Source organism: Anarhichas minor, unplaced genomic scaffold (assembly GCF_050575085.1).
Source record: "Anarhichas minor isolate MPS153535 unplaced genomic scaffold, ASM5057508v1 ptg000040l, whole genome shotgun sequence".
Taxonomy (NCBI): Eukaryota; Metazoa; Chordata; class Actinopteri; order Perciformes; family Anarhichadidae; genus Anarhichas; species Anarhichas minor.
The window spans coordinates 3,824,227-3,843,561 of NW_027466486.1; the positions used below are offsets into that span (position 1 = coordinate 3,824,227).

The 19,335-nt window shown below is 41.3% G+C and overlaps 2 protein-coding genes across 2 annotated transcripts; one reads left to right on the forward strand and one right to left on the reverse strand.

The window, feature by feature from the left end:
- Nucleotides 1-259: 259 nt before the first annotated feature.
- Nucleotides 260-19,322, reverse strand: LOC142968692 (plastin-1-like). The gene is made up of 16 exons (XM_076108676.1): nt 8,049-19,322; nt 7,504-7,594; nt 5,706-5,866; nt 5,489-5,618; nt 5,209-5,341; nt 5,035-5,116; nt 4,047-4,212; nt 3,814-3,956; nt 3,557-3,652; nt 3,184-3,388; nt 2,762-2,840; nt 1,733-1,847; nt 1,516-1,649; nt 1,297-1,420; nt 1,067-1,200; nt 260-959 (listed from the first exon to the last, which is right to left on the reverse strand). The coding sequence occupies exons 1-16, from the start codon at nt 8,052-8,054 to the stop codon at nt 821-823; spliced, it is 1,938 nt and encodes a 645-aa protein (XP_075964791.1). The 5' UTR covers nt 8,055-19,322; the 3' UTR covers nt 260-820.
- LOC142968695 (glycogenin-1-like) lies at nt 10,629-19,184 on the forward strand. Its single transcript, XM_076108683.1, has 7 exons — nt 10,629-10,770; nt 13,631-13,766; nt 13,853-14,027; nt 14,323-14,485; nt 15,295-15,421; nt 15,843-16,080; nt 17,581-19,184. The coding sequence occupies exons 1-7, from the start codon at nt 10,629-10,631 to the stop codon at nt 17,746-17,748; spliced, it is 1,149 nt and encodes a 382-aa protein (XP_075964798.1). The 3' UTR covers nt 17,749-19,184.
- Nucleotides 19,323-19,335: the final 13 nt, after the last annotated feature.

Genomic DNA, 19,335 nt, shown 5'->3' on the forward strand with positions numbered 1-19,335 from the left:
CAAAATCCTTGGAGTACAATATTTGAAATGCAGTGGAGTTATATAGAAGAAAATTAAATTAATCAAGTACAAGTACCTCAGAATTGTACACTTTCCATCACCATACATAGGCTACTTTTTTGTTTTGTTTAAATTGTGTTGTGTTCAAAATCCCTTTTGGTTGTGTTGCAGATATACTGACCCAGTCACCAAAGAGAAGAGAAGTATTTGTGGACTTTATAGCATAATTTTATTTTTTCGCTTTCCAAATTTTCGAGACACTATCGGATCACATCCAATGCTCCCCTTTATGTTGTCCTAAAATGTAGCTCAGTGTCTCTAAATCCACATGAGTATATTGATTTTCTTCTTTATTTAACCAGACACATACAAGGTCGCTGGTTACATTTAATAGATTCTCTTTAATAATTTAATAGCAATATTCAATGCACAACATGTACAGATAAAAAGGATAGGTGCGTGTGTGATTCTGCTTTTCCTTCTGCTGTATCTCCTTTTCTGTTCATATAGCAGAATAAGTAAACAGATGTCATACACTATCAAATATGATACAGAAAAGAACAATTAGGAGCTTGCTCTGTCAAATCACAGGCAACAAACAAATGCTAATGCTGATGAGAAATGATTTACAACTTCAAGTACACTTATTGTTTGCATGAAAAGAGAAACAGAGAATAACAGTGTCTTGCTCTGATCACAGAAAGGTAAAGGTTAAAGAAAAAAAATACATTGATGAGAAAAACATGGGGGGGAATGAAAAGCGCACAGAAATGAAATGTATATTGGTGGTTGGTTTCCAGGTGGCTGGTTCCTGTCTGTTTCAGCAGTTGACCTTTTTCATACCGTGGCCCATGAGAGAGGCGAACAGCGTCAGCACCATCTTGGGATTTACTTTCACCAAATCTTCCGGCTGCGTGTAGACACGAGCTCCGATCTTACGAGCCAATGAGATCGCATACCTGGGAGAGAAACAGAAAGAGAGACGAGAAGATGATCGAGTGACAAATACAAAGATACAGGGAAGGGGGGGGGGGGGGGGGGGGGCAGTTGAGATTTTGTCTTTTACTTTGCGTTGTTGAGTTTATCAGCATCCTTCAGCACTTCTCTCTCTGCTCTCTTCACCATGTTCCACTTGACGGTACCGGGAGCGATGGCGTCGATCAGGTCAATCACTGGCAGACTGGTGCTGATCAGTTTGTCCTGCAGAAAACAGGGAAACAGTGTCCAATGCAAATGTGTTTACTCATATACACCATGCATTCACACAAACAGACAAACAGACGCACACACACATACCTTGAAGCTGCTGATCTGTGTGTCCTTTCGTTTGTGGCTCAAGGTGCTGTTGACCCAGTTGAGGATGATCTGATCTCCAACCTTATCACCATCACCCTGATCTAACAAAACCGACACTGTGTACCTGGAGGATAACAAGCAGGATAGACAACGCTAAGGAGCCATTGCATCCAAACCACCAAAATTGTTATGTCCCACAGCTTTGACCAGTGCTTGTACCTCCTCATCAGCTGCCAGACCAGCGCCAGGGTGTGCAATCGGCTCCCCTCGTTCAGGTTTTCTCCTCCGATGCCGACTAGAGAGAAATGAGCTACATCCCTGCCCAGCTCCACAGCATAGTTACAGTTCTCCAGCTGAGACATGAGAGGAAATACAATCTTACTTTCCTTTTATTTTATCGTTAAAATGTTTCTTTCTATTTCTTTAATGTGGACACCTTCTTCATGTTGGCCCCCAGGACAGCATAAGGTGGGTTGTTGACTTTCTTCCAGTTCACAGACACATTAACCTTCTCATAAAGCTGCATGATGATCAAACCATCACACAGGTCCCTGTAAGAGCAAACACACAGACAGTGAGGAAAACACGGTATCACTGCACTGAGGCGCATGCAGAAATGAATCATTGAACTAAAGAGGTGAAAAAAATACAAGATTTACACTATGCTAAATCTGGTTCAGTATCACTTACTCTAATTAACAAAGTAATTACAGAGAGTCACTTTATTTTGAGCATGTCATTTTCAGGCTTGTGCACTAAAAATGGGATTCTTGTTGGCGTTAAAAACTTTGTGGATATTTTACAGGCTTAGGCCAGTCTGTTATAGACTGTTTACATTTGATTACTTCTGGCCCAATAAATCAATAAATCAATGTGGGATCCAATATGCCTCTACCACATTCACATGGACTCAACTTCAGATTTTTTTTAAACCTGTCTATAACCCTGTTCATGACACTTATTATAAATTGGGACATTACAGCTTTGAAGTCTAAAGGGGTAAACTGGTACAGAGAAAAATGTGTGTACAGAAAGTGAAGTAATAATATTTCAGCTATATAACCCTTGAGCAAGGCACCAGTCTACAAGTAGAATACTTTGTACTGTGATAATATTAATAAAGATAAGAACTTTTATTTATAAGGCAACTTCAAAAAGAAGTTTAGAAAGTAAGAGCAAAGAAAACAATGCTTATACTCACAAGAGCAGAAGAGAACATGTGATATACAAATGTAATAAAATAAATATAGATAAAAGGTAAGTGTAAAAAAGCCAATTTTTAAATGTTAGTATATCGAAAGAGGACACTGATGTTGCTCCCCTGATTTCCTAATTGCCCAGATGATTCTCTACCCTCATTACTGGTTGTACTGGTGCAGCCCATAAATAGGTAAATGGAGGCATAAAGTTTCCATCCCTTGTCTTTGATAAGGTTATCCACATTGATGCGTATCTGATGACATACCAGAACAAGTGATTGACATGCGGAGAGACACCCAGAGAGTTCATCCAGTTTCTAAATGTTTTCTCTTCGTTGGACTCAGCTGGAAAGATATGAAGAACATGATAAACAGCCACATCACGTTATCAACCAGCTGTTCCCACACAGTTACTGTCACCTGGTAGGAATGTTTTAAGTTCAGCGGTAGCTTATGTAAAGTAGATATGGTTTTATGGCTGCCATAACTAACCCTGAAATATTTACTTACTTGGGCTTTTTATTGGGTTTATGACCTGTGGGTTTTTCTTCAAATCAGTTCTCTGTACATTTACAATATGATAAGCATTCTGGCATGAGTGTGCATGCCAGCATTTTATGTGATGCAATGAGCAGCCCCAAGACCGTGGTATGATGCAGCCTAATATCGGACAAAATCGGTGTCTCACGCTCTATGTGTGCAGTTCCTATGCCGTTGCCGCCATTGATCTGAGCCTTCTGCACGCCAGGATGCATGTTGTACAGGTTGGCCACAAAAGCCAAGTTGAGTTTGCTGTTCCCAGATGTGACGTCATGAGGAGACACGAACTGTCTGCACTCCAGCCGGGCCGCCTGCTGCAGCATCATCTCAGCCCTTCGGTCCAAATCACGCTCCTTCACATACACATAAAACATGATACTACGTACAGATAATCATGCCAGAATCCAATGGGAAGGTCCCTATATTTAGTGTGATTTCTATCTGTAGGATAATAGAACAGAGAGATTTGACATTTTCCATTCATCAGCTTTTCTTTGTGATTTTAAAATAAAGTGACTCACATTAATAGCGCTCATGTCGATTTTGACGCTCCTTTTGTAGTCTTGCTCCTCTTGAAGAGCAATCTGGTCCAACAGGTGGAAGTAGGCTCGTGAGTCCTACAGTGGTACAATACAAAAAGGGATTACACACCTTTTTTTTGTGTAAATGTGTGTGTGTGTGTGTGTGTGTGTGTGTGTGTGTGTGTGTGTGTGTGTGTGTGTGTGTGTGTGTGTGTGTGCGCGTGTGTGTGTGTGTGTGTGTGTTTTCTGAGGAGGACCTTAATATCATCGCTGAAGTTGCTGATGGTGGTTGTTCCAGCGTTGCGTAGATGTTGGTTGACCCAGCGGAGCAGCAGCTCCTCAGGGGAGAGAGACAGCAGATGGTCCAGATTCTCCTTGTCTGTCACAAGGCCAATCAGACCTGAAGACACACATGCCATTAGTTTAAAACTCTCTATAAAAGGTTATAGTTTTTAAAATATACCTCGTGTGCGTGTGCGTGTGAACTGACCTTCGTTCCTGCTGATTTCTAAATCAGCAAAGAGGCCGACCTTGATAATCTGCCAGAGCAGGCCCAGAACCAGGTGGGGTTTCCCAGCCATCAGATCATGGGCGTCAATGCTCACCACCGTACAGCCGATCGCTGAAGCTGAGTTCAGCGCTAGGACCAGATTCTCCTACAAATTGTGGATCAACATGTTCATTTTTGCTCAAAATCAGAAATTTCATAGAAATAATTGTACCAGCTCACCAAAATGAAAGGCTGTGGCCCGAGTCCTCCAAATAATAACTAACTTATTAAACAACAACATCAAGTTGTAAAAAAAGGACAAATATGTGACTGTTCTTTCCTTCCTTCTCCACAGAGGAGACATTTACAGAATATATATAATACATGAGGTAGTAATAAGTTAATATATTACAAGATGGTATTGCACAGTGCAACCTTGTTGAAAGACCAATCTATTGTCTAGAGCTACACTTAGAACTGTTACTGTCTTAGTTGAATAAAATCAAATAAATGTATCTATTTCTAGTTTCCTTTTAACTAGTTAGTGAGATACAAATGTTGTTTCTTAGTTTCCAGCCCTTTATAAATTATTGTTAAAAGTAATGCTTGATTCTTTAGTAAATACCTTTATTTGCTTTTTTTGCAGAGTTAGATGAGAGGATTGATACCATTCTCACTTTTGTCAACTCAGTATGAAGTTGGAGCTTTAGCAGCCAGTTGGCTGGAAACAGGGGGGGACATAGCTAGCCTGGCTCTGTCCATTACTCATTAAATATATATTTTTTAAAACTACAATTTCTGGAGCCTCAGCTGGTTGCCTGCAACCTCACAGTAAGCAGCCATGAAATAGTCTGGTGAAAAACAACTAGCTATCGAGCTTCTCAATTAACTCTCCGCCAGAGCGCAAACGAGCACGCTAGCATGCATGACACGTTTCTTAGTATTTGCAGTGTATGTGTGTTATAAGTGTTATTGATTTACTACTCACTGTCATTGTAAAAGTGGCAAGTTTCTTAGTGTTGATGACTCTTTCGTCAATCGTGTCAGGCTGAGACAGGTTGATCATTTTGCTGATGGAGAACAAGGAGTGTGAGTGATTCATTTCAGATATGTGTAATCTCAGATTCGTCCATGTGTATGTGTGTGTGTGTGTGTGTGTTACCATAACAGGATGCCATCACGAACAGAGGTGAAGAGGCTTTCATCGTCAGGGTTCATGGGCAGCAGGTGTTGGCAGTCGTTGTCTTTTGCCAGGGCTTTGTTAATCCAGTTGACAAATGCCACCTTCTCCTCATCTACACACACATGATATAGTCACAGAGAGCTACACTTTTTGGCACACCGAGATCACAGCAATCAAAATTAGGAAAATCGACATAAAGCATGATATACACACAACAACAACAACAACAACAACACACACAATGCATACTCTCTCACACCAGAGTAGGAGTGCTGCGTTCCCTCGCTGGAGTTTCCTGACATTCCTCCGAAGGAACGGATCCCATCTCTCCTCGTGACGGTTTTCCTAAACGTCTCGCTGAGCTCCTTGCTCTTCAGTTCTTGATAGATCTGAACATGGACAGGCTACGTTACTCCAAGAGCGCTTTTGATGAATAAGTTGTACTTCTTTTGCTCACAAACTGCATCCAAACTTACAGAAACAAACTCGTCAAAGCTGATCTTCTCGTCCTTGTTGGTGTCTCCAGCGATGAAGATCTCGACGATCTCTCGCACTTTGTACCCCGGCAGGGAGAAACGCGCCTCTCTGAACAGCTCCTGGAGCTCAAAGTCGCTCACGAAGCCGCTGTTATCAATATCTGAACACACATAGACACAGAGAGAAACGCACACATATACAATGAGTCAATTTGCTCTACAAATATTAATGTTAAAATGATGAGCATAATATCTATTTGGAAGTATTGCACGCAGATAATAAAAGCAAGGACAAACAAAAGACTGATAATGCTTTATTGAGGTCTGTAGTTTCCTAATCATTTAATATAATAAGAATTTGTGAGTAATTTGGTACGAATTATAGGGAGAATAGAGACTGATATTTCAGTTTAATTAGTTGTGTTTTATTGCGTATAGTTACTGCTCCATTTAAAACCAAATAAGAGTTCATTCATTATTCATTTATTATGGCAAACTTTGCTCTTCATATATGTCAAATTGTCGCCTTCAGCTGAGCTGCTGTGCACTAAACAGGATTTTGGGCTTGTGATCCCCCAAATTGAAACAAAGTCATCATACGGTCTTGCCTTAGTGTGAACATGAGTCGTGAGAATTAGGAAGAAAAAGGACGGATAAAAAATTGTGAACAGATTTTTTTTGTTCTAGACTGAAATCTCAACAACTATTGCAGAGATTCCCTTCAAATTGCGTACAGACATTCATGGTCCCCACGGTTGAGGTTTTACATTTGTTGTTCAGAGGGAAATATCTCCATAACTGTCATATGTATTACGATGCAAACTAGTGCAGACATTTATGGTCTTTGTTGAGCCTGTCACTGTTCATCTCGTGTCACCTTTAGGTCGAATCCTCACTTGATATCATCCTCTGGTTTATGAGTAAATACTTACAAAACAAATGACATCCAATCGGCCTCAACTGCACTTTAGCATGCTAATACACTAAACTAAGAAACAAAAGGTAGTCATTGATGAAAACACTGATGCTGTTTCAAATGTACAGATATGAAAACCTGTAGTATATAAACATTGCAAATACTTCATGTCTTAATAAAAGATCTGATATCAAATCTAATAATTGACTTAACTTGTTGCCCTTTCTGCTTAAACCATCCTCACACAAAGAAAAGTTCTCACGTTAAAAAGTTTGACGCTCACAACATGATAAACCATTCGACTGTAACGTTGCCTTTATTATAATACATGCACTGTCCAATTTTTATGTTCATCAACACATAATGATCAAAAACTAATTTTACCTCAGCTAACATAACCACAACTCGAGCAATTCATTGTAATTAATCTAATTGGAAGTGTACCAATGAAACAATGTCTCCATTCAACTTATAATTAGCACCAAATTTATTTCAAGAACTTTTGACTTTACAGCTACATGTCAGGTCATTTCAACATTTAAAAATCTCTGTCTCACCCTCTTTACTTCTTTAATCTACTGTGCTTTCTATTTGAGTATCATATAGAAATGTGACATTCCTTATTTATGTTGCTCACTATTATCAGCATCTTTTTGTAACCATACAGTTATGTTGATGATAAACTGATAAAATCTGGCAACGTCTCATTATGAACAACCCAAGGCAATAAAAGTATCTCGTGTAAGAGTCAAGCTTTATTGTCAGCTGTAAATGTCCTACTTAGATTCCTGTCAGTACAACTGTAGGGTCAGGTCAGGTGTGTGCGTGCGTGTGCGTGTGCGTGTGTGTGTGAGTGTGTGAGTGTGTGAGTGTGGAACTGACCAATTCTATTAAAGGCATCTCTGAGATCCTCGAGGTCATCTCTGGAAATCTGTGTGACATGACTCTCCATAGTAGCTTCTGCTTTGTGTACCTGAAACACACACACACACACACACACACACACACACACACACACACACACACACACACACACACACACAGTTCTGGATCACACTGGACACAAAGTAGGAGCTGGTTTTGCCAGATTGATCAATATGTCGACTTAACAACGCTTAATTTTAACGCTGCAAACATAGAGAAATCATTTAACTACAGAAAACAGAACTAACAAAAGCTGAGTTTGACAACAGAGATGAGCTAAAGGTGGAAGAACAATAAAGAAGTGTCAGGTTATTTACTGGAATTTGTCCAGGGTAAAGCCTTGTGACTTCTCACTGGCATTTCTTTACTCTGCACCGACTTTTCACACACACACATACAGGCACATTCACACACCTTAGGTTTTTTACAACCCCCGCCGAGGTATTAGCATTTTACTGTAAAGTATCTTTTTGGTTCTTTGCTTGACAGACAGACACAAGTACCTTCATAAGAGTTTCCTGTTAGTCCTGTCTTGAGTTATAAGCCTCTCGGTGCTGATCCCTCTGGACTGGCTGCACGAGTCGAGTCCTCCAGATCTCTGCGAGGCTTCAGGCAGAGCGGAAGCTGGATCCCAGAGAGGCTGGAGAGCTGGTTATCTCACCTAGGAGGAGCCACTAAGGAGAGGCATATCAGAATGGACCTTTGGCCTTTCTGGACCCTGTGACAGGCATAGACAGTTAACAGTTAACACCTCAGCTGTGTCATCACATTTAGACGTTCACCAGTTTGTCTCTTCAGGGCAATTGGTTTGCAATGACTGCAATGCATCTAGAAAACATGAAAAGTTATACACTAACACACATGTTGTGGGGACAGCAGGAAGAAAGGATAAAAAAACATACTAAACACATTCAAATAAAAACACTAACAAGGCCAATGAAATAAAGTGTGTGGCATATTCACAGACTTTCTTGCAAAGACTTAGATTGATCACTCGTTACATTCAGCCACAGGTTCTTTAACGGACCACACACACATTTTGCATTTCTGTCAAAGATGTTTAAAACATGAGGCCTGTGTTTGCCTGCATAGCGTGCCTCACTGCCACACAAAGCCCTGTAACCTGAGGCACACAGCCAACTGCATCACTTAGATTAAACTGCCCCCACTGCACAGCAACACTGCCACTTTACTGCAACAAAACTGCAGCAGATCACACTTTTATTGTTTTATTGTCTCTCTGCCTTTATGTCTTGAAAAACGCTTGTGATGCTCTTCCTAAATCTGTGTATCTTGACCTGTATGTTTAGGCCATAGGAAACTTCTGTAGTGCTAGTTTGACAACTGTTCATCATGCAGCAAAGTTGGCCTGTCTTTAAGAATAACTGTTACTGTAAGGAAACAAAAGTAGTAAGGAGCTTACATTCAGTCCCAGGCAGGCTGATGGGCTTAGAGTCCGGAGCAGGGCCAGTCCAAAGTAGAAAATCAGCTTGCTGCAGAGTTTTGGGCCGCTTTCTTTCACTGCTCTCCTCTTGTGTTTACCTCCCTTCCTTTTCTCTGTGCGTACCTGTCAGCCTCTCCTTTCACCTCCACCACCGCTCAAAAAGCCACACACAGTCCCATAACCAGCCGAAACCAAGACACAAGACTGTGCAAAATGTTTCTCTCTTGGATCAGACGAACATACTAAAGACATGTTTACACCTATTCACTACAAACTTATACAGAATCTATTTATTTGTTTGCCTCTGAATCCACAAAGACTCCATCTTTCTATCTCCCCCTCGGACACTTGATCAGCATGTTTCACTCTGTGACTCTGAAGTGATCTCCGGTTACCCTCTGCTACTAATCGCCGGTCTGAGGCAAGCGCTCCACCTCCAGTTGTTGGTGTACCAGCCACAGTTTTTGGTTGTGGACCCTGAGCCAGGATCAGTTGTTGGTGTAAAAATGTAACAGTCAGCCAAAGACTTTGTCATAAGCCTCCTGCATTATTCACTTTGGTACACATGCACAGGAAGGAGAGTAGAAAACCACACAAACTTGCAGCACAACAAGCATGCATGCACACAATAATGCTGCAAATATGTCTTCTCTAGCACTGAGCTTCGACATGTTGTGATACTAAATATGAATTTTCTTTATGAGTTTATAGTTTAAAATATTGTTGACATAGACACATGTTGCTGTTACTGGTTCTAATAGTAGATATATCGCTTCTTATAAAATAAAATGGATGTATTGGAGTATCTGGAGTATTTATATTTAATGTAATAATAGCTGTGTCCCCACACCCACCTGCATTTCCTTGTTTGGTTATAAGCCTTTGACGCTTCATTCAGCTGTAATTTGAAGTCACGACCACTCAGAGGCAGTGCTGTCACAAGCTGGTGAAGTGAAGAAGATCTCCCTGTTTTTCTTTGAAAAGTAGTGCAGCCAAGTAAAGGTCATCCTGCTGCATGTTGCCAAACAGTCCACTTCTTAAACTGAAGCAGGGCACACATTATGTTGACAGTATTTGCTGACAACTCGAACTTAATTCATTTTAAAAACAAAATTTAGATTGTAATAATCGAACATCACTAATTTCTGATTCTAACAAGTTCATCTTCTGATACGAGTGATTAGTCATCCCACCAGGAAACATTCACCTTGTATCCAGTCGTAGAACAAGTCTGGTAAAAGTAATAATACCACACTGTAGAAATACACCGTTACAAGATGTTTTTATTCCACCACATTAATCTCACAGCTATAGTTGGGCCAGTTACTGTGCTGATTTAGAATATTAATACAAAATACAATCAACAAATAAATGATGATGCACTTTAAAAATACAGTATATATTAAGCAAAACAGCAGGATATAAAGTTAAAATGAGCTCCGCCTTTACCAGCTGCAACATTAAAGTGTTATTATTATAATATAATAATACATATTTGTCTAGGACGTAACGAGTACTTTTACTTTTGGTATTATAGCACATTTTCATGCTAATATGTCAGCTAAGGTCAAATTTGAGTATTTCATCACTGATGACGTATAGGCTCCACGCAGGGGGCGTGTCGGCTGTCACTGGTCACATGACCCGGAAAATGTGGGGCTTAATTCCTGTGTTGGACTGCTCCCAGCTGCTGAGCCTGTGCGCTACGCAGTGCAAACCCTCTGTCTGCCCCATCACGACCTCCGCGCCCCGGGTAGACTCTCCGCTGCACACCATGTCGGGTAAGAACCACCGGGGCTCCGCCGACACTTGCATCCGTCACACTGACACCGGAACCCGGCCACTCTGCATCGGACCGAGGCTGCGCGAACTGCCCTCTTCTCCCAAAATATCGCGAATTCTTTATTTCACGCTGCAAAGAAATCCGTCCTCTGCAACACTCACTGCTTCTGTCATGCGGACATTAATGAGGCCATGGCTTTGAATCGTTAATAGCAGTTATGTTATATGTGCTGCGGCCATTTGAAGGTTTTATAATGCGTTTGATTTGATGAGTTGATGCAGCGGCTTGGATCAAAGTAAAGCTGTCGGTAATCAAAAAGAGCACATCCGGTTACAAGCTTCAAAGTTGACGCGTTTGAGTGCAACTAGAGTTGAGTTTCAAAAGGCTCAGATTTAAAAGGGAGAATTGTGTTGAGAAAAGAAAATGTAATATTTCCTTAGAATAACATGTTTATTTAGATTCAGACTGCGCTTTGCTCTACTCTGAACAGTTTTTATAGCACAACCAAGACAGATTGGCCTACCAATATTAGAGTATTAAAAAATCGGATGAATACGTGACAAAGATAATGAGACAATATACAGTTGAAAAATGATCTTATCAACGCTGTCACTTTTTGTAAATGACCTTCATTTCTTGTAACTCATCGGTTAACATTTTTACTGCTACCCATAAATCTAATGAGATGATATTGGTGGATATTTGTTGAGCTCTAACGTTGAGGTCTGATTCGTCCCCTGTAAAGTCACCATCATGTATATTGTAGCTGGTTAGAGTATTTAGCATATAGACTAAAAATCCGCTGAGAGTGAGTGGTATTGATTTTCTCGTCTAACAAGGCAAATGAACGTATATCTCCCAAAATGTCGAGCTTTTCTTTTAAGTTGACATCTGTATTGCCACATAATGTTGAGGCCCGTTCATTGAAGGAGCCCTAAAATTCAATCTAAGAATTTTATTACGATTATTTAATTTTATATTTTATTTACTTGGTTCATACATATCTATATTAATTAATCAAATTACAAACTAGAGCTTAAACAATTAGCCAATATGGTCCATCGTCAAAAAATGAATCTGAAAAAAATGTGATAATCGATTTTTAGGTAATTCTTTCAAATAATAATGCCACACATTAATTAACTGGTTGTAGCTTTTCAAATGTGAATATTTGCTAGTTGTGGACTGTTGACCGGACAAAAAGCGTTTTGAAGACCTTTAGCTTTAGTGATGGTCCCCTTTCACAATTTGCCAGACCAAACGATTAAATCATTATTTTACAGTTTTTAACAGTTCTATATTAAACTTAGTTCCAGAGCGCATGTATGCTTTTATTTTTTAAAGAAGACACTATTTACTTCCTGGGTTAATGTGGGGTCTTTGATTAACTTGACAGTGCGGACGTGCAGTGTGTGGCCTTGAAGTTTTTTTTTGTTTTTTTTTTTTGTTTAATACTGTCGAGGCCTCTAGTGTCACACCGTTTATAGTGTATTACTATAAATGTGTTTTCTAGATAAGAATAACTATGAAAACTGCTCCATACGGTAATAAAGGATTGATTACAGTAACTATATGCCCAAATAGAGAGTACATATTATATTAACATGAAATTACATACAGAAAACAATGATTACATGTCCTTAATGGACACTGTACATGCAATCTCTACACATTCTATTTGCATAGAACAATACATTTGACAGTAGAATATGCTCTAACCTATATAAATGTATATTTTCATATATTACTCATGAATTTACTCCATTATATTTTAAAATTGGTGCACTCATAACAGATTAAGTTGTCGCTAACATCTTCACAGACGTGTAGGACCCAGAGGTGTGGCGGTCCTATGGCTTCATGAGGCCTCAGATAACTGTGGGAACCCGGCTCCTGCTTCCTGTATGGGCGAGACGGGCTTAACCCTCCTTTGATAGTCAGTTTAAAGTTCCTTGAAACGGACCCTAGCAACCGTACAACACTGCCTCTCCGATCAGGTTTCACAGAAGTCCCCAAACAACGCACACATTCAGCTTGATGAATACTATCGGCTGGCTCTGGGCCACAGTTCACTCGAGCACAAACACAGTGTGTCCCCCTGCTGTTGTTAATATATGCATGGGGGACCCAGCAGACACTGAAGTTCACACACACAAGAGGCCCGCAGATGAAGTGGACGTACTCGTACCGGTGCGGTGGGTTAAACACGATTGACGAGACGGGATGGTTCATGTTTGGTGTGGAGGGAAAACAAAGCAGATAACAGTGCATTCATTCATTTATTGTGGTTTCCTGTCAAATTTAGAGACGGATGCTTGAGTGGAAAGTTTGTGGTGGAAAGTCCACGAATTGTAGCTTTCTTTCCTATCTGAGGAGATTTACTCGCATTAATAGCAACCGTGAGTATAAATGCTCAGATGTGAGGATGCACAGTATCTTTTGAAGTAAAACAAAACAGTGAAAATTGCCCACAGTCTATATCAATTTTCGTTATTTATTGGTTATGAGGCTGTTGTGAGCCTATAGCGTCCGTCAATTTCACCAAACGCATCACAGATTTCACCGATTACATGGGTTACTATTTACCATTTTTGACACCTTCAGAATTCTAATCAAATGCATTTTATAATATACATTTTCTTGACAAACTTACATTTTCCCCCAAATGTTGATAGCAGCTATTCAAATCAAACTTCTCTGGTTAATCTTTCAGATGATGCACAATACACACCAATGTTTTAACCAATAAGAGACTTGATTAGAAGGCTGATCGATGGAACTAGGCCTGACAAAAGTAATTTATGAGATAACCGGCCAAGTCACATGGCTGATGAGTGTTTGTGTGTTTCTCCAAGCAGACCAAGCTTTTGTGACGCTGGCCACAAATGACCGCTACGCCAAGGGAGCGATGGTTCTCGGCCAGTCGTTACTAAACCACAACACAACCAGGAAGCTGGTCGCGCTCGTAGGACCTCATGTTGCTGAACCTTGCAGGTAACTCAGGACAAATTGTCAAAGGTCAATATCGAACACACACACACACACACGCACTGACACAAATCATACCGTCTGTGTTGTAGAGACGCCCTTCGCTCCATTTTCGACGAGGTGCAAGTGGTGGACGTTATGGACTCGGGCGATACAGCTCATCTATCTCTGATGAAGCGTCCAGACCTGGGAGTAACATTCACCAAACTGCACTGCTGGAGTCTCACACAGTACAGCAAGTGTGTGTTCATGGACGCCGACACACTGGTGAGACAAATCACCCGACAACAACAGAGAACATACACAAGGGGCAACGACAAACCACCTCATAGTTAAAAAAGTAGTACTGTTTATTCTCCTTTGATCACAACATGAAACAGTCTGTATTTAATTCATTTGTTCATGTTATATCTGCTATCCATACGGTGACAACATATTTCAGCTACGTGACAAATGTCTGAGTTTAAACACATGCTGCTGCATTTTTGCCTCAGACTTCTGCAAATTGTTCTCATAATCTTGATGAATGAAACTCAGTGGATCTTATTTTAAATGTATTCAGGTGCTGTCAAATATAGATGAACTCTTTGAGAGAGAGGAGCTATCTGCAGCGCCGGATCCTGGTTGGCCCGACTGTTTCAACTCCGGGGTGTTTGTCTTCAGACCGTCCAATGAGACGCACGAGAAGCTGCTCACGTTCTGCAGGGAAACCGGCAGCTTCGACGGTGAGACCCGAATGTTTCCGTCTCTCTTTTTTTTGCAGTTATTTAGAAAACTAAAAACAGAAAAAAAAGATTCTTTCTTCTCGACTAAAACAACAGTGCGATTCTGCAGACACGCTAGCAGCTCTGTGAGGCAGGTGAGACCACTGTACTTTGAGCTAATGCTAACATTACCATGCTAACAAGCTTATAATGACAATTCTAACATGCTGATGTAAATAATGCCATTAATCTCCTGCAACCCTTCTCCTTCCCTACACACACACACACACACACACACACACACTCGTATAAACTTTATATACAAGTCCTAAGCTTAGCTCTGACCCGGTCTAACCTTGTCCCCACACTGCCACCTCACCCCTGCAGTTTGTCTGCGGTTAACGATGTGTCGCATACATCTGCCATCTGTTCTATAAGTGCCTTCAAAGATTTTGCCATATGATGTCATTCACTGTCCCGTCACAGCGTTCTCAACACTCCTTTTCAGTTTCTATTTATACATCACAGATAGGGAACAGTCTGTGGGAATGTAAGGCGTGTGTGGTGTTGACCATTCAGGTGTGTACTAGTGTCTGAGGGATTGCTGCAGCCAGAGAATAGAGATCAGATATGGTAAATATTACTGGAATTAAAGAACATTTATTCAAAAATGTAGTTGCAGAATCATTCTCACGTGACTATAACTGTTTAAATTGTACCTTAACACGCACCAAACCAGAGCTTCTAGCCATCTCTCGGTTTGCTCTACTTGAGCCCAAATTTATGTCAACAAATGTCTCAAGCTTATGTTTGTGTTTCCATGTCTGCAGGTGGAGATCAGGGGGTTCTCAACAGCTTCTTTAACACCTGGGCGACGGCAGATATTTCCAAACACCTCCCCTTCATCTACAACCTCAGCAGTATCGCCATCTACTCCTACCTGCCAGCGTTCAAAGAGTCAGTACGCACACACACAATCCATGTATCCAGTGTTTCTTCCTATGTTCATGTGAAGCCGACCTATTGCCCGGATCTGTAGCTGTCCTTGTGAAATGCTTGGTGTGTTAGGAGGCATAAAGCTTATCCATGGTCAGTTCAAAGGTTGTGTGTTTGTGTGTGCATGTGTGTGCGACTGGGTGTTGAATAATAGGCTGCTGGGACAACACACGTTCTTCTACAACCTGCCTCAAAACAGAGGAGCTACTGTAGCTACACTTGTATACTTTGTTTTATTTAAATCTGCACTGTAGAGTATCACAGAGGTTTAAAACTCATTTTCAGGTTAGCCAAACTGTTTTTGGTAGAGTAAAAAAAAAAAGAAAAAAGTTTCTCTCGCACGCTTTCCTGCCTCTCACTTTGCCCGCTGTGTTTTTCACAGGTACGGCCGGGACGCCAAGGTGGTGCATTTCCTGGGAAAGGTGAAGCCATGGAACTACTCCTACGAGGCTCAGACGGGCGAGGTCAAAGGCCACTCCCTGTCCCCTGACCAGTGCCACCTGCATCCCGACTACCTGCTCATGTGGTGGCAGCTGTACGCCAAATCGGTGCAGCCTTTACTGCAGCAGGCATATGGGGAAACTCCATTCATCAGCGGCTTCGTAGACACCAGCATGGACGTACGTCAGCTGTTTGAGTGTGTGTGTCCCGTTGTACGTGTGAGTTTGGCGACTATGCACGTGTGGAAACATAAACGAGGATGTGCGATTGTGTTTTTAGCCTATTGCATAATCGTCTTGTCCTGACTGTTTCGATACGTGTTATTACTAGGTGAACTCTACTATGGTGAAAGTGCCATATATTGAAGCTTTTTATGACTCCAGATAAGAGGACCGTCCCGTTTTAGTTCCCACAATAACAAGAAAAAGTTGATTTGTTGAACATTCCTCAGCACCAGTCTGTTGCCAAACGTAGTGTTTGTTGACTGCACGCATAGCTTGCAGCGTGCGGCGCCTCCAACAACTGTTCCGCTTTCTACAGATTAGCAGGAAGTTGCCACGCTGCCTGTTGTAACAGGGCAGCGTTGAAATGGAGTTAGTCAGAAAATGAAACCTGCAACTTTGCCCAGTTGCCATCTTGTGTCACAAGTTTATACCGGCCCGTCATGGAGAAAGTCTTGAAGTCTTGGGCTGAGCTCTGGCTGAAGTTTAAAAAAATAAAATAAAAAACAATCTGTATACCAAGTGAATCTTTAAATGTAGGACTTATTTTGAATTATTTGAAGAGACACAATTTGCTGAACAGTGGCCTAGAGTGGCAGTTGCATGATAGTGACTCATTCAAATTTCCCCGAAGTCTCTAAAGTCAGTTGCTTTAAAGGCGTCATCATTAAGTAACCTGACTGAACTTACCACTTGTTGCCAAATGTTACTGGTCATACCAGACCAGTTGGCACCACAACGCCTGTGTGTAAGAAGAAGGTTTTGTTAGTTCTTCTTTCAGAATGTACATAGTTGAGCTTTAAAGTCCTCCTCCGCTCAAATATGTGCTTTGCTTATAGTTTGGACAACTGTGGAGAAAAAGGACATTTTAGATTCAGTCATCAATGTATTGATTTGGTGAAGCCAGTGATTCATCAGAACTTGCAACTTTAAGTATTTAAGAAGAATTTCTTCATCACACCAGAATACTGTTTTCACATTTATCTGTGTGTACAGAAACTTAAAGTCTCCAGTGCACATGCAGTGAGACTGGACTTTGCAGTGAAGTATGAGACAGCTTGTGTCTAGCAGTTCAACTTTTGACACCAAACTTTTCTTTTTGTGGAAGAAAATGTACCAGAAACACCGGTTACATCAAATATTTTTAAATTCTACTTAATCTGCACTCTCTGTTAATGCTCCGCTCCGTTGTGTCATTATCTCTTGATTTGTATCGACTTATTGAGTGTACTTCTACTCTAGGAATCCAGAAACTAAACTCTTATCGGCTGCAAAGTGTGTCGCAAAATGTCATGTTTGCACTTTGACTCTCCTGACGAAATCCCTGCATGCACCGATTGTGTCTCAACCTGTAGAAAAAGAGCGTTCGGCCGAATGTGGGGAAACCAGTCCTTATAAAGTATTGCTCCAGTCCCATGTTATGATCCATTCATTGTCTGCCTCTTGTCTGTCAAGCAGGGTAAGCTTCACGAGGATTTGAGGGAGAACCAGGCACCCGTAGCTCCTCCCCCACAGAAGGTTTCATCAGAGGTGAGGAAGCAGCGCTGGGAAGCGGGCCAGATCGACTACATGGGTGACGACTCCTTCGACAACATCGCACGAAAGCTCGACTCCTTCTTAAAGTAGCGAGCAGGCGAGGCGGCGTGACGGACGGAGAGAGCACCAGTCAAAGCTCTGTGTGGGTGGAGATTTTAAGCACTGCTCAGCCAATCGCAGGGGCTTGACTAGCAGGCGACTGGATGAATGCCTTTGTCCAACGTTCAGCCTCGCTCTCTGCATCCCGTCAGTGAGTGTGTATGAGAGTGGAAGTTTGACACAGTTCCCACGCGCACACACACACACCATACAATTTTCCCCTCAAAAGGAAAAGTTTGATATTTCAGGAAATACACCATTTCACTTTCTTGCTGAGTCGGAAGAGAAGATTGATACTAAATATTATTCAGCTACTGCCAGCAGCATTTTTGAGTCACTCCCGCAAATCAAGTAAACTCATTCCTCTATAAAAGCATTTGTTCAAAAAGAACGATTAATTTGCGTATCCAACTTCGCCAATAAACATGAATGGTATAATCTTCTCATCCAACTCTCGGGAAGAAGGCGACTACGGGTACTTCCCAAAATGTCAGACTGTTCTTGTGCATTTGATGGAGATGGATTCATAATCCCGAGTCTTCCTAAACCTGTGGAAACTTTCAGCAACAACAGAAACTGAGAAAATTAAGTTTCAAAGTTGTTTCTGGATTTTACCGCAACTCCCATCCTGCAATAAGTCTCTGTTTGAAGCAGATATGCAGCAACTGGCTCATTTCCCTCTCAAAGTCCCTGCCAGTTATGAGAATCTCGCTTAAATTAGAGTGTTCACCTCAGAGTACGAAGGTAAACTTCCCTATCCGTGCCTCTGACACTCACCAGCTCCATGTGACTTCAGTAATCTGTAATATTAGGACAAAGGCCTGTTATGTTGTATTTGCATGGCACAAAAAAAAAAAAAAAGAAGTGGGTCAGTGATGAAGTACTTCCACCCACATCCTGAGGTGCTGTTGATAGTCTTGTGTGTGTGGAATCCATGCGCTCCCCAGGCATCTGTCCCCTGCATGTTATGTAATGTCCCTGCCAGATCCACATCAGTACATCTTTGTGTCATGACCGGTTTCGTCACTTCCTTTCTGTAGTGTTACCAGCTGCCTTATTGCCGCTCACCGTTTACAAAACCTCACTTACTGTATCCGCTGCTAGTAGCACAACCGATCTCAACTTTGTTGAGTCCCTCCTTTCCTGTTACAACCTCTTTTACTTCACTCCAGCTGTGTGACCTGCAACTAAACTATCATCTATAGCTCCTCACAGCAACAACACACTCCTCCGACAAGGAGCTGGCAAGGTTGAGAGAAAATTATTTTTTTCAATCTTTTCGGCCCGCTAAAATCCTGCATGTGTGGAAGTGGAACATAACTGTAGTGACATCAGTTAATGCAGATCTGTCCTGTCACCTAGCTGTTAACTGTACATCCTTGTAGAAGCGCGAATAAAGAAACTGAAGAATTACCTTTTATCCATCACTTCTGTATCAAGTTTGTTTTTGTTCTCTCTGTGCAATATTGATTATAGGGCTTCAATTAATCGTTTGGTCAATGAGATGTCACAAAGTGACGTCTTTAAATATCCTGGTTTGTCCAACTCACAACATAAAAGCAGGAAATCCTCACATTT

Coding starts and splice junctions, on each gene's coding strand:
- LOC142968695 (XM_076108683.1), top strand. CDS start 10,629: ATGACCCGGAAAATGTGGGGCTTAATTCCTGTGTTGGACTGCTCCCAG. Junction 14,486..15,294: donor GGAAACCGGCAGCTTCGACG/GTGAGACCCGAA, acceptor CCATGTCTGCAG/GTGGAGATCAGGGGGTTCTC. Junction 16,081..17,580: donor TCGTAGACACCAGCATGGAC/GTACGTCAGCTG, acceptor TCTGTCAAGCAG/GGTAAGCTTCACGAGGATTT.
- LOC142968692 (XM_076108676.1), bottom strand. Junction 5,342..5,488: donor AACGCAGCACTCCTACTCTG/GTGTGAGAGAGT, acceptor ATGTGTGTGTAG/ATGAGGAGAAGGTGGCATTT. Junction 1,421..1,515: donor GTCTGGCAGCTGATGAGGAG/GTACAAGCACTG, acceptor GTTATCCTCCAG/GTACACAGTGTCGGTTTTGT.